At 34.2% G+C, this 14,583-nt stretch overlaps 1 protein-coding gene across 1 annotated transcript; it reads right to left on the bottom strand.

The window, feature by feature from the left end:
• Positions 1–152: 152 nt before the first annotated feature.
• On the bottom strand, positions 153–11,076 carry RCK (DNA helicase ROCK-N-ROLLERS). The gene is made up of 29 exons (XM_028071018.2): positions 10,946–11,076; positions 10,115–10,192; positions 9,511–9,694; positions 9,143–9,304; positions 8,521–8,758; positions 8,385–8,421; positions 8,251–8,297; positions 7,961–7,998; positions 7,806–7,827; positions 7,483–7,695; positions 7,192–7,348; positions 7,050–7,101; positions 4,595–4,666; positions 4,321–4,370; positions 4,088–4,205; positions 3,938–4,001; positions 3,786–3,869; positions 3,564–3,689; positions 3,285–3,481; positions 3,017–3,205; positions 2,670–2,921; positions 2,543–2,589; positions 2,359–2,376; positions 1,913–1,992; positions 1,625–1,814; positions 1,492–1,529; positions 1,026–1,379; positions 666–808; positions 153–529 (listed from the first exon to the last, which is right to left on the bottom strand). Exons 2-29 carry the CDS (start codon positions 10,180–10,182, stop codon positions 332–334), a joined length of 3,438 nt encoding a protein of 1,145 aa, XP_027926819.1. The 5' UTR covers positions 10,183–10,192; positions 10,946–11,076; the 3' UTR covers positions 153–331.
• Between the last annotated feature and the right edge of the window lie 3,507 nt (positions 11,077–14,583).

Below are 14,583 nucleotides of genomic sequence, written 5' to 3' on the forward strand. Positions count from 1 at the left end.
TTGGGGTTATTAAACCAATTCTTATAAGCGTCTTTTAAACTTATTTTAATAAAGTGTTGTGGTGAATTTATGATATTTAATAGTGACGTTTTCCTTTAGGATTTTCTAATATGGCAATCAATATGGTTTGTTTGTTTTCTTTTTCTTCAGTTTCCAATTTAAAGACTCGAGGCCAAGATTATTTGGGTAGCGAACTTCTTTATAACTGTCCTGCAGTGCCATGTGCCAAATGCTCCACGAAGCAGCACACAGGGATTTTGATCATAAATTCTTTCAATGAGTACAAGTTTGGGGGTGGTATCACACTCTTTTTAGCTACTCGGCTTTCCACTTAGAGAAAGGAAAATACACTTTTAAACCCAAGATATGACTCTATTTCCTTTTGGCCTGTGGTTTCTATAGAACAGCACTGTCTTCGCATTTCACTTGGGCTAGACTGCTCTTCTATAAATTCTCTGGAAGTGCAACGATGCTTCTTACTAGCGGCAAAGTTTCCGGGATCTGAGTCCTCTAACAACCGTTTTTTCTCCTTGAACATCGAAAAACTAACTGTTAGGATATAAATGGAAGTTATGAAAGAAAAGTGCTTTGAAATACTAGAAATATTTAGTTCTCCATCAATAGCACAGAATCTTTCATTTCTTTTTACATTTACAGGTACCAACCTGGATACTGGATGCACATACCTCAGCAGCAGTTTTCACATATGAAGTAAGAATATTCTCGTTGTCAATGTCCAAGGAATTTGACTCTCTTGCCACACCAAAAGCAGCGCTCAAGGAACTGGGATTATTCTTTGAGAATAACTCTGTTTTATGGATTATTGATTCCGAATAGTCAATCTTATTAATCCGTGCAAACTCATTGGATTTTCTCCGTATATGGTCAAAAACAGTTTCTTCAGTTGGTTTTCCATTCAGGTTCAGGGAGGAAAAAAAGCTTTTGCGATAGAAAGAAACAATGATAACATGATATGCAAAAGGCGAAAACTACTTGCTAAATCACATGACACGTTCTAGGTGTACCTGTATCAACTATATTTGAGCTTCCAGCTGTATAATGATTGTTTAAAGTCAGCTGAGGTCGGATGCCATCCTGTTCTGCGTTTTTGAGCTCAACAGGCAAATTAACACCATTTGGTTGAGGAACTTCAAGTCCGTCTTCATCATCCAGCACAACTATCTCATGATGATGATCACGCCTCTTCAAACGGGTATTATCTTTTGAAAGAAAGACCTCTAGTGATGGACAGCGAATGTTATCAAATGCAGATAGGAGAGAAAAGCTTTTAGCTTTCTGACGAATGTGGTCAAATACTGTTTTCTCCGTGATCATTTTGCATTTCTCCTCTTCCACCTCAAGAAAATGCCCATCTTCCACTACAAGAAAAATGCTCATTACGATTGCCAAAACCCACTGTAAAGCAGAAGAAAGATGAAAGAATGTTTTCCAAAATCATAAAGGTCAATATAATCATCTCTGGAGTTGTACCTTCATCTAAACTTTCATCCAAGAGGTCGAAACTTGGACTGCAATAGAACACACAAAATTTTAGGTCTGAAGATTATATTAACAAGGAGAACATAAACAACTATATCTTGCATTTCAAGGGAAAACGACTAACATGGAATCCTTGGCCACGCTCAAGGTGCACAGTTCTTTTTTTGGTAAATGAGGTACATTTATGTTGTCATCTTCTATAACATATATCTCTTGTGGTGGAGGACAAGAAGCCTGCTTCCTGTTTCTTTTCAAAAGCACAATTGAATTGCTCTCTCTCATTAAGGAAAGCTTTTGGTGGACATCAATGCCAACTGAATAGACCAAACTGAACTATTGAGTGATAACTGCACAATTTAGACAAATTATGCTGGAGAAGATATAATTTAGACTTCTATTGACCACATCTTACTGTATTTCTCAAATATAAAATCAGCTTTGATAGTTTGCTTCTCTTGTGGAATGGGCACTAGAATTGTTGCACAGTATGGGCTGCAACATGAAAAAAGAAATTTATCTCAGCCTAAAATTTGTGTGACCGTGAGATTTGTGTAACTTCATTCATTTCCATAAGCAACTCGAACTGCATTTGTAATTATTTAAAGGTTAACAGTTTACATTATCCAGTTGATAAGATATCATAAATTGCTACAAAGTTTCATGCAATAAAACTTCGAACCCGCCTTTTCACATTTACAATGGCCAATATTTTAATCTCTTTTATGTACAGTGATGTTTTTTTTAAACATTGCTCTCAAAATCCTCCAAATTAAAATTCTTTGCCCCTTGTAGTCTTAAATGCTCTACAATATTGTTTTAAGTTTTTACTAAAACATAAAGGCAAGGTTAATTATGTACCTGGGGAACTGATCAACCCTGTGGTAACGATTTGGGGAACATTAAACCTTGATCAGATGAGAAAGAACAATTTCATACTTAGTTTGCCATAATACCAACGAGTCAATACCATCAATAATTGCTCTTAGGATTTGTTAATTCTTGTACACTATCAAGTCAAAAAACTGAATTAGTAAGTCATCACCTTATCTTTTCATGAAAGAGAATAGTGTTGTCCTCTGAACCAATAATCTGTGAGAAAGAAATTTGTGCAACTTATTTTAATTGTCATAGGCAAGAAATTCTCCTTAGAAGACATTCAGATAACACACCATATCAGCATAATGTCCTTTAACTGACTGGCCTGACTCTGATATCCTAGCCAACGTCACTACTATCTTGGACTTTCCTTCTATATGGTTTTCAATTTCTGCAAGCTTCACATCAACTTTTGGAGGCAGAGAAAGTAGAGAATCTTTAATATGGTTACCAAATGGGTATTTTCGACCAGTCACTAGCTCTATTCTCCTAGGATCAGCTTCAGCAAGTGCCTCAAACGATTTAACTCCCATTGAATGCAGTGCCTAGAAAGAACATCAAAATAAGAACATTCCCCAACTGGTTGCTTGTGCATATGTATTATTAGCGTTAATAACATCAACGCATCAATAAATATTACCTTTGCTGTGACCATCCCAATTCCAGGTAACTGTTTCAGAAGGTATGGACTGTCATCCCATAGTTTCTGGTCGAGTGATTTGGCTAGAAGTGCTGAATACACAGCTCCTTTGTAATTCCTTTTGTAAACAAAGTACTCTTTCATGCATTTTGCAATTCTAAATCCATTTGAGCATATAGAATTCATATCCTGTAGCATCAAGTTTACTCAATCACTAAAGATTTTAGAATGTTGATCAACAAAACATACTGATGTTACAATGCAACACCTGAATCAAAGATAGGTCATGAACTGATGGATCACCAGTTAAGCAGTCATTGGCTAAAATAAATATCTTTTCTTCTCTTGTTTGAATGCGCTTTTTCTTTTTCCCTTTATCTCCAAGAATGTGAAAGCGAAGCCGTCCATCTTTATCAGCATTGATCTCATTTAAGAGCTTCTTCTCATTGCGTCTAAGCTGTATCCCTTCATTTTTACAGTGCAGAATTGTCAAGTTTTAATGTCAATGCATTGTTTATTAATTTCTTGTTTACAAATATAACCGCACATGCAATTTCTTCTGCACTGCACACAACATGAAGTGCATCTTCTAAACTGCAATTTTCAGGAGTCCGCATTATCTGTTTCATAGTGTCAAATCTCAAATAGTACTTTGTCATTAACCTTCCAGGATCTAAGGCAGGAAAAAGAAGACATCAGCAATCAATTTGGATTATAACCTCTTAACATTACATCAGGAATATTCATTATACTTGAAATATATTAATACCTAATGGTCGCAAGAGGAAACCGTCTTCATCAACCCAGACCATTTGACATTGCGATAACTCTTTAACTTTATGCACGCATATATCTGAGAGAAAATAGCTTCAATAATTTATCGAGGGAGACAAATGGAGGGGCAAATCAAGACAACTGTACCTTGTACATGTTTCTCTAAACTATCACCAGAAATGCCTTTCTTAATTGCATAGTTCATAGGATTCTGCTTGTTCATAAAGAATTTTATCAGATGGGACAGGAAACTAAGGAACAATGCATTTTATCAGATAGGCATCCGGAGTTAGTTACCATTTTCATTCTAACATACAAGTAGGAGAATTTAAGCCATTCAATTGCTTTTGTAATATCAGATACTGTCAGTTGAACTATTTCCGCAAGTAAATGCTCCGTCAAACATGGGAGCAATCTATAGTAAGCAAACACTAATTATCTGAGTGTGGTAAATATGCAACGTTAGCAGGCCATGAGGAATAGCCAAAGCCATCATATCTATATAGCAATTTAGGGAGTGACAGTCTTACTGTGATTCCACCACTTCACACCCATTTAAGAGATTCTCATACAAATGAACCTGTTGTATGACATTATGTAAGAGTAGATAAGAACACGTGTTGTGAAACAGTAGAGCTCGTGATCAAAATTAAAAACATTGTCAGTATAGGAACAAATAAGAGAGAGAAAGGAGTAGGAAATATATATATATATATATATATATATATATATATATATATATATATATATATATATATATATATATATATATATATATATATATATGTAAGTAGTATAGTTCACCGTTTCTCTCCTTGTCATGATTATAACCATGCCTGTATCATCAAATGGGGGTCGGCCTGCCCTTCCACACATCTGAACCATAAATACTTTTTCCTCAATTGATATACACAACATGAAACAATTAAACGCTATTTTTTAATTAGCTAAATTCATTATTTATAACATCTTTATTGATTTCCCTATAATTTTTCCACAATATATACTTGAAAAATATTGCATACTTGTTTTACTTCATTAGTTGACAAATTTGAATAACTCTAAATAGTCACATATTAAGCAAAATTTCCCTTTATAACTTTAAAAGATTCTTATTAGATGGGGTTCTCTCAATGATGAGAACCATTCAGTCAAATCTGATATGGTACCATAGCTTCAAACTCTTAAACCTAAATCTCTTGTGTAGCTACAAACAATTTTTTTCTTGAATAATGTTAAAGATTCTTATTAAATGGGATTCTCACAACAATGAGAGGCGTTTAGTCAATGGATATGGTATCATAGCTTTAGCTGTACAACCTAAATCTCTTGCTATGCTCTAGAAGCTTTCGCTTTTGCACTTTTCAACCCAATTTTTTGTTGGGTTCTTAGTTTTCAGATTCTTGAAATTTTGTTTGGTGGGAATTTGTTCCTCTCAATCATGTTTGAAGAAAATTCTATTGTATGATTCAAAAGGAAGAATTATTTTAGTTACGAAGTTCAATACAAAACGTTTGCAAATGTCAAGAAACTGTAAGGGCATTACATTCTTCACTTTTGGGGCTTCAAAATGAACATATGTTCCTTACCTGTACTATCCCATACCACGGGAAAATGTTGTCTGAAACCTATTAGGAAATTTTTTGATACAAGGAACCCACAAACCAACAATTCGTCATGCACTTCATACCATACTTGTCCGAGCTAGTCACCAAGACGAACTATCTGACTCTAACACCATTTGTTGAGTTCTTTGAGTGGACACACTAGAGAGGACTTCATACCATACTTGTCCGAGTTAGTCACCAAGACGAACTATCAACTCTAACATCATTTGTTGGGTTCTTTGAGTGGACACACTAGAGAGGTTCAATATCAATAAGACATAAACAAACCCATATAAGAGACCAAGATAACACTTTTAATCCAAAATCTTAATGCAATGGATTTGTGAGTTTTTCTCCTTATAGTTGGAAGGATTGCTTGCAGCCAATAACACTAGCGAGGAACGAAGTAGACAGAGACGATTGCAACCACCACAGAAGAAGTCTTGTGTTTCCCAAACAATGTATACAGGATTCCCTTTACATAAAATAGAATCAAAGGGAGAGATACTGCGACAAGATAAGGGGATTAATAACACAGCTTTGAAGGCGGTGTGCTTTGATGACAAGTTCAATCTATTGCTTCCAGATTGAAAAGTTTGTATTAGAGAGCTTCTCCGATACAGAATAGGAGAAAAGAACCGGGAAAGGAGTAGACGGGTCGGGAATGTTAGCCAATGGAAAAAAAAATATTAAGCTCTACATACCATGATAGAATTAAGAATGAGGAATAATCTTTAAATTTGGGATATTTTCCATTGAAACAAGAAAGTGTAGAGTACATTGTTAAATAGACACCTAGTAAGTGTAGCCAGCATACACCATTAACAGAATCATAACAGACAGTCAGAAAAAAACAGATTCTAGAAGATCTGATTATTACACTATCAAAACAGAAAAAAAGGCACACAAAGAATGAAGAAAACCATAGGGTATGTACACTAATAGAGGCTGATATCCTCTAGAGTATTGTAATTGCTGTTTGCAATGTACAAACTTCTGTGATGATTAGTGGAACTAGTTTTTCTTGGGAGAAAAGTTGAGACTGGATGTAGGATCACTGATTATCTGAACCTAATATTTGAGACTGATAAATGCTATACATCCAAATGGATCAAAGAGAAAGGGACATTAGTCTTATTCACGCTCAATGAAAAATGAATTGGATGACTTCTAAAATGCAAGTTTCACAATGAATGATCTAAAAATAAATTTGGAAACACATGTTTTAGGTAACAGAATGAAGAAAGACCTAGTTAGAGATGCCAAAGTGAAATATGATCCATTGTAAGATTACTAGGGTGATGAGCATAACCTATATTAATATCCTTCATATAGTCTCCCCACCTAGTACGATGCTAAATTATCTCATATGTGAGAGTATCTTGAAGAAGACATGATAGCTACATAAGTACAATACTATTCAAGTCTTTAGTGACTTGGCTCACATACCGAAACTTATGAGATAGGGAGGGGATAACTTTCGGTAGGATTAGCTATGTTACTATCTTATAAAGTGGATTAAGACTTCACTCATACAAAATCGACAATTAAGATAAAGTTTATACCTCACTTATATACATTATAATTTAGCCACATCTCTAAACATTTGTGAGATCTTCAACAATTATCATAATGAATCTTAAGAAGCTAACCTGCAATATAGTGGAGCGATCATATTCCATATAGAGACATTTTTCCTTGTTGCTGTCCATAATATTTCAATAAACCAACTTGTAAAAACATATTTTTCAATATGCTACAGTGAAATGCATAAAAAGAAAAAATATTACATACAAGTGCTGTGTTGATTTAATAACCACGGTATGTGCTGGGAGATTGATTCCATGGGCTAGCGTATTTGTAGTGCAAAGTACTTGAATATCTCCCTTGAGAAAAAGGCCTTCTACAATATTGCGATCTTTGAGGCAAAGCCCACCGTTGTGATAACCAACTGTAGGAAAACCATTTTCTAAAAGTCACAATCAATCAATTTGAACACTTATCACGTGCATGGGACTGTAGTCAATTTCAAATAACAATTATAGTTTATCCAAAGCCCAAAACAATAAATAGATTCCTTTATACCACCGTAAAGAATGTATGACTGCATTTGCTTGTCACTGCATGATAGAGAAGCCTCCCTCAGCCGATCTTGTTGTTCTCTGTTCTTAATGAATGGATTTGATTGACCAAAAGTCATTACTATTTGAGAGAGTCGCTGAGCAGCTTCTTGTGCTCCTTTTCTTGTTGAACAAAATACAAGAGCAGATTTCCCTCTCGAGTATTGCATGAGAATATCTGAAATCATTTGTACATATAGACTGGAAATAGTTCTCATTGTATAGAAATGTCAATAGGGGTGAAAAGCTTCAAGCTGTTAATTGGCAGGATGACTTATCTTTACTAACCGAAAATATAATTTTGAAGGCGCTGCACGGTAGTAGAGATGTATAACGCATAAATAAAAATAAGTTTGATTAGTACAATGGGTTATTTAAAAGTAGCAGCTCGTAGAACAAAATCAAGATTGATAATCTCTAAACTTCGTCAACTTCAAACAAACCTTCTCAAAGAGGAAGTCATTCTTGGCAGGGGCATAGCCTATACAAATATGGTAACGAATGGTATCAAAACATTTCTATATTACTGACAGGAGTAAATACCACATTGACTAATATTCAATAAAATTCACAAATTCAAATTCATCATCTTTGTTGCTTTCATCCCCTTTTTTTCTGACAAAAAAGCTGATGCAACTTGAACGAATAGATTTTGTAGTGGAATGCAAGAGATGGAATGATAATTGATCAGAAACAAAATGAACGATGGTTGAGTTCTATTATATTTGCGTACCAAAAACCTTGGTTGTCAGCTTTACGGGCCTCATTTCTTCTCCAAACCTGGGAACATTAAAAAAAATTGGTCTCAATATTGACTTTCAGTATTATGGGATAGAGTCCTAGATAGATGTTTGCGTGGAAAACTACCTTTTGATCCCTTGGTCAGGAACCTCAAGCCACTTTGCTGCAATAGTGCATGTATTGAATAAAATTCTTCCCACGGTTTTTGGCATGTTATTTGAATTTAACAACTCTTGTAACAAGATCAATTAATAAAAATTACCTAGATCCTCAATATTTGGAATTGTGGCAGACACAGCTAGGAAGCGGACCTGAGCAAGAGGATTTGATTTCAATTTTGGATTGCCAGAAACGATTTTTATTCTACTAACAATTGCTTCAAGGGCAGCTCCACGTGGATCATTCAATAGATGAACTTCGTCGATTAGTAAAAGTGCAATGTCACTGAAAAAGCTCAAGCCACCACTTTCTATACCGTATCGTGACACTGCGTCAAATTTCTATTCATTGGAAAAAGAAATCAAGTTCAGCTATCTCCTACAGTATCAATAAATTAGTCGGCCTATTTCTTATGTTTGTGTACACGGCCAAGGAGAAGACCGTCAAAGGTAGACATATTTTAGGAACACAATAAGGAATGCTGATTTATCACACATAAATCTCTATGTGTAGTTTAATTTCTTATTGAAAAATATATGCTTCTGGAGGTTAAGGGTATCGGGGAACATATGCATGCATAAACGTAATAATTCATTATAAAATTAAAATACATCCATTTTTCGGGTGAATATAAAATATATCCATTTAATATTTTAAATAAGAAAGAATTATAAAAAAGAGTAACAAATGGTCTTGATCTGCTTATGTTCTTCCATTTTACTGACCTCAGGAGTTGTGAGAATAATATCAGCTTCTAGTATGTTCCTTGGAGTGTAAGATTCATTGTCACCTGTCAGCTCCAAGCAATTTATTCCTAATGGCCCAAACTTTTTATTCCAATCACGGAGCTTCTCCTGTACTAAAGCCTTGGATGGGGCTATATAGATCTTAACACGAAGAGTGAAGATGATTGAGTAGTTACTATACATAACGGAAATACTCATTAAAATGTGCTTCATATGATTCACTGTGTACTAAAGCTTAGGCTGATGCTTATCTGCTTTTGTAGCAAAAAATTATTGGGCTAATAACATTAACACAAGAATTAAAAAATAACTTGACTATAGGCTTTTTCTATCAGGAAAGGACTTACTGTTTTAAGAGATCCCTTTTCATGTATGAATATTCCCCCCGCAGATATGAACCTGGAAAGTAGCCTCAAAATACAAAGCTCAAAGAGTACAGTTTTACCGCTGCCAGTTGGTGCAGAGATGACCATGTTTACATCAGAGTGGAAACAGATAGGAAAGCATTCACTCTGAAGTGAATTAAAATATCTGCATGCCGTATGGAGAAAGTCATTTGAGACAAAGCCAGGTTATTAGTATTTTCTGAACCTGATCAGTCAAAGGGTTGGAAGGAAAAACACTAAATTTTATTTTATGTTTCAAAGAAAGTGATAGATGACTTTCATGTCTTATTCAAGACCTTGGGAAATGTGACACGAACTAAAACCTTATGCCTGTTTGCATCAAGGGAGAGAGGAAGCGAGTGCGAGGAAAATGAAACAGCCAACTTGTTTGGGTTCCATGATGTGCACCGAAAATCCAGTTATCAAGAAAGAAAGATGTCATCTCACTTTTAACCGTTGTGAAACAAGCAAAATGTGTGGAACAAGGTAGACGAAATTGATTCTATTATTTGGCTAAACAACCACTTATGATATCTTTCACATAAAAGAATTTTATGTACCGTACCTGTAACTAAAACACGAACGAAAAGGCGGAGGCAAATCGAACACAGACTTCAAAGAATATGAATCCATAGTCAGGATGCTGAATTAAGGAAACAAAAAGAAGTTGAAAGCAGAACTTTAGTTCTAACTTACACAGAAATGGACGTAATACAGCTAACATGATCAAGAATATCGTTATAATAATTGAGATATAAAACTAAAACTACATAGAACCTCTACTTATTCCGACTAATTTTCAGACAATAGTGATACACAAAAAAAAAAAAAAAAAAATTAACTCAAGAATGACAATAACTTGACATAAAAAATGATGAAAAGAGATCCGCCAAATTCTGTAAACAAATATCTGCAAACCAAAGCTTCTAATCTCAGATAACGTAATTCAACCTATCTCTCTCTAACTCAAGAAAGAATTAAAATATCTTCAATAAATCGACAATTAAAATCCTTGACTATTGAAACCATGAAAAAATCGACCAGGAGAAATTCAGAAATCCTCATCGTTCTCCCGAAAATCAAATCATTTTTCAGCGGAACAAATCTTCATGCTGTACTCGAATGAAATGAACGGTTGATCTATTCGAAATATCTAGATTGTACAGAGTAGAATTGCAACACAGACCGATACAAACTCAAACACAGAAATGTAATCTGAGAAAGACGATTTTCGGCTGCTTCAATATAGAATTCAAATACATCGGAAACAAAGATGAAAACAATTTTTCTATTGTATCCAAAAATTCAGAGACAAATCGAGTTTTTCAAGTGTGCTTTCACGAGGAGAGAGAGAGAGAGAGAGAGAGAGAGAGAGAGAGAGAGAGAGAGAGAGAACCTGAGAGAAGAAGTGAAAGAAGAGCTCCTAAATTATTCAGAGTGGGGTTTGAAGTGGAGAGAAGGGGTAGAGGAAAGGGGAGAGGAAAATTATTTAGTTCGGGTTTGAAGGGAGGGTACTTTTGAATGGAGTGTGCAGGAGGGAGATGAAAGTTGAACAGGGTCTTATTTATAGTTGGACGCTCTTTGGCGGGGAATACGGCGAGCGAGGCTTTTAGAAAATGTTAATCTATATCAGTATCTGTCTTTTTAATTCATAATTATAAACTTTTATTCTTTTAATAAATTATTATTTCATATATACAAATATTTTATCATGACCTCTAACTAAAAAAAGTAGAATACAAATTCTCTAATATGTTATATATAAATTCCTTTCTTATGTTATCTTCAATATTAATAATATTTTAAAGTCATAATACAAAGTTCATAATAAAGGAAAAAAACTAAAATAGTAAAAAGAGAGATTAATATACAGTGGAAAGTAACTCTTACTTAACACTAATAAGAGTTTCAGGTTTTGTGTGTAATCAAAATGTAAGTGTTTAAAATGTTTGATTTTATATAATTGAATTGCTTTTATTATAATATAATATATAATACATAATATATTTAATTATTTTACTTTAATGTAATAAATAAAATAACAAAAATAAAAATAATAAAAAATATTTGTTATTTATAAAAAAAAAAAACTATAAGATAACAATATCATGAAAGATGTAAAGAAATAGGAGTGAAAAGGGATGTTATAAAACAAAGTTAACAGTAATAATAAAGAGAAAGAATAGAGTATCAAATACTAGTAGTCTCTATTTACAAGTACAGAAGACAATCCAAAATGTAAGGCCCACTGTTTATTTTGTGCTAATTTTTAAAGGGCCGTTCCAAATCAGTTGGACCTAGGGCTGGCCCATAATGAACCAAAGACCTTAAACCAGTTAACACTTTTATTTTCTGCACTTTTCAGAAATGAGTTTCCCTCTCACTATTTCTTAGAACAACAATCGTGCTCTACTAGGGTTTAGTCCCAATCTTGGTCAAGTAGCTCTACCTCATTTTCTTGCTCCATGTAAGTTATTCTCTAGCTCATACTTCTCCTCTCTAGGCATATTTTCGTAGTTCTAGTTAGGGTTTCGTAGTAATGCATTCTAAAAATCTGTTCCACTATCTTGTCCAGTTCACAAATCTGTTCCTTGAGCTACCGTGCTCGGCTGTTTGGTGTCAAAGTCCTTACTAATTTATTTTCAGGTAAGGGAAGCTGGGGTTTCATGTTTTTTTAAGGGTTAAATATGTTTTTGGTCCCTCAAGTTTTAGTGAATTTTGGAATTAGTCTATCATTAAAACTTTATACCAATTTAGTCCTTCATCTTTCAAAATGCGTGAATTTTGTCATTTTAATCAAATTTTGTTAAGTTTATCTGACATTTGAAGCACATTTCATGATAGTATTTAAGTTAATATTGAAGAAAAAATGTGTCAAAAAGTGTAAATAATTTAAATACTATCATGAAATGCGTTTGAAACGTCAGATAAACTTAACAAAATTTGATTAAAAGGATTAAATTCACGCATTTTGAAAGATGAAGGACTAAATTGGTCAAAAGTTTTGATGAGGGACTAATTCCAAATTTCGCTGAAACTTGAGGGACCAAAAACATATTTAACCCTTTTTTTAATGTGAAATGCTTAATTTCAGTTTTGTTTAGTGCTTTGGGTGATTGTATGTTATTCAAAATAACATGAACATGTACTGTGCATTATTCTGGGTGTATTTCTTGTTAGTTTTCAAATGGCGAGTTTAGCCAAGAAGGGGGGGGTTGAATTGGCTTTATAAAACTTTTTTGAAAGCTTAAACCTCTTTTCAATTGAATCTAATGGACTTGAAAGTTTGGATGTAAATGCAGTAGACTAGTACACTTTCAGTCGATTAAACTATAAAATAGCAGACTAAATTGTTCTTGATGCTATGAAACATTCGATTAAAAAGACAAATCAGTCGGCTAAAATACTGGAGAATTATGCAGAATACCAAATTCGCGAATTCAACTCAAACAACAATCTTTTACATACAAGACATGTTCCAATCAGTATTTATAACAAGTATAAAGTCTCAGATTAGACAAGAACGCATTAAATCACAACAAAGATCAAATTACTTGGTTTTCTGAAGTTTTTAAAGAGTTTCAAAGAGAGTGAGATGAAGGAAAGAGAAATGCACAGCTGTTTTTATACTGGTTCACTCAATCATAGAGCTACATCCAGTTTACCAGGACAACCTGAGTTTGGTTTCCACTATATTCAAAAGTTTTACAAATCAAACACCAAGATTACACTTTTGAACAACAAAACTCACAAGATTTTTGTCTCACAAAAATCTAGACACACACCCTACAAGAATCACACTTGCAGACCTGAAATCACATCAAGCAAACCATCCAGAGGCACAAGAACATCCAAACCTGATGGTGGCTGTCCCTAGCCAACCATACATGTGTTCTTCAAGCTACTCATAAGCCAAAATGCCTCCAAGATCAACCAAGATCTTCAAAACACGAGTTGTAGCTGTGTATTGTAGAGAGAGCTTCCCATAGATGAATGACAAAGTTTCGTTCTCAAAAACTCAAAATCACACCTCTGCTCGCGAAAACACAGCTTATATAGTCTGGTTTAAGTGAAAACAGTTGATGGAATTTTCCGTACAGTCAGCTGATTTCACCTGACTTAAGTGAAATCAGTTGATTGAAAAATAATTCAACTGACTGAATGCATTCATAGCAGAAACTATATAAAACAAGACTTTTAACCTGTTAAAACCCATTTTAACAGATTAAAAGAGACACACTAAGGCACACAAGACATCTAACCTATGTCATATAGCCTACCACAAGTGCAAGCATCCACTGAATTCGACTAATTATATGTATCCAGAAGAGTCGTGTCTTGAGTCTTGGTGTATTGTTTGCAAGTCATAACATGATTGGTTGACATATGCATCTTGGACTATGAAATTGTATGTAACTGTATGATTAATCATTTTCTGCTCTAGCTTTTACCCTTTGCTTGTTTGGTTGTTATGTGTGTGGTCTTCTCTCTTTGCGATGATCATCAATTTATTGATGTGAGCAGATGCGAGAAATCCTTGTGGTCAAGAGGGAAATGGTGACTCCGTTGCATAGCCTTCTTGGGCTAGATTCCGTTTAATTGAGTTTTCTCTTAAGGCTATGGCCCATGTATTGATTCGTCTTTTAGTATTAATTTGATTACTGTTGAACTTTGTACTCTGTCTTGTATTGACATCATGGTGTGCCTTAGTATTTCACTTTAAGTACCTCAAATATCTTTAATGAGTGATTTTATACTCCGCATCTTGGCTCTTTATATTATTCTGTGTAATATTCCATTTGACTATATTATTATTTAAATGGGGTGTTACACAAAAGGTACGACTCTCAAGGGTTACATACTTAATGTAAATAATGTAAATATTGTCAACAATAATCAAGTTGAGTAAGTGTCAACAACTCAATGGTACAACTCAAAGGTTACAAACTTAATGTAAATATTATCAATAGTAATCAAGCAGAGTAACTTTTAGCAACTCAATGGACAATCTATAAATTTCATAACACTTCTACT

Source organism: Vigna unguiculata, chromosome 5 (assembly GCF_037176805.1).
Source record: "Vigna unguiculata cultivar grain cowpea cultivar isolate G323 ecotype 2 chromosome 5, ASM3717680v1, whole genome shotgun sequence".
Taxonomy (NCBI): Eukaryota; Viridiplantae; Streptophyta; class Magnoliopsida; order Fabales; family Fabaceae; genus Vigna; species Vigna unguiculata.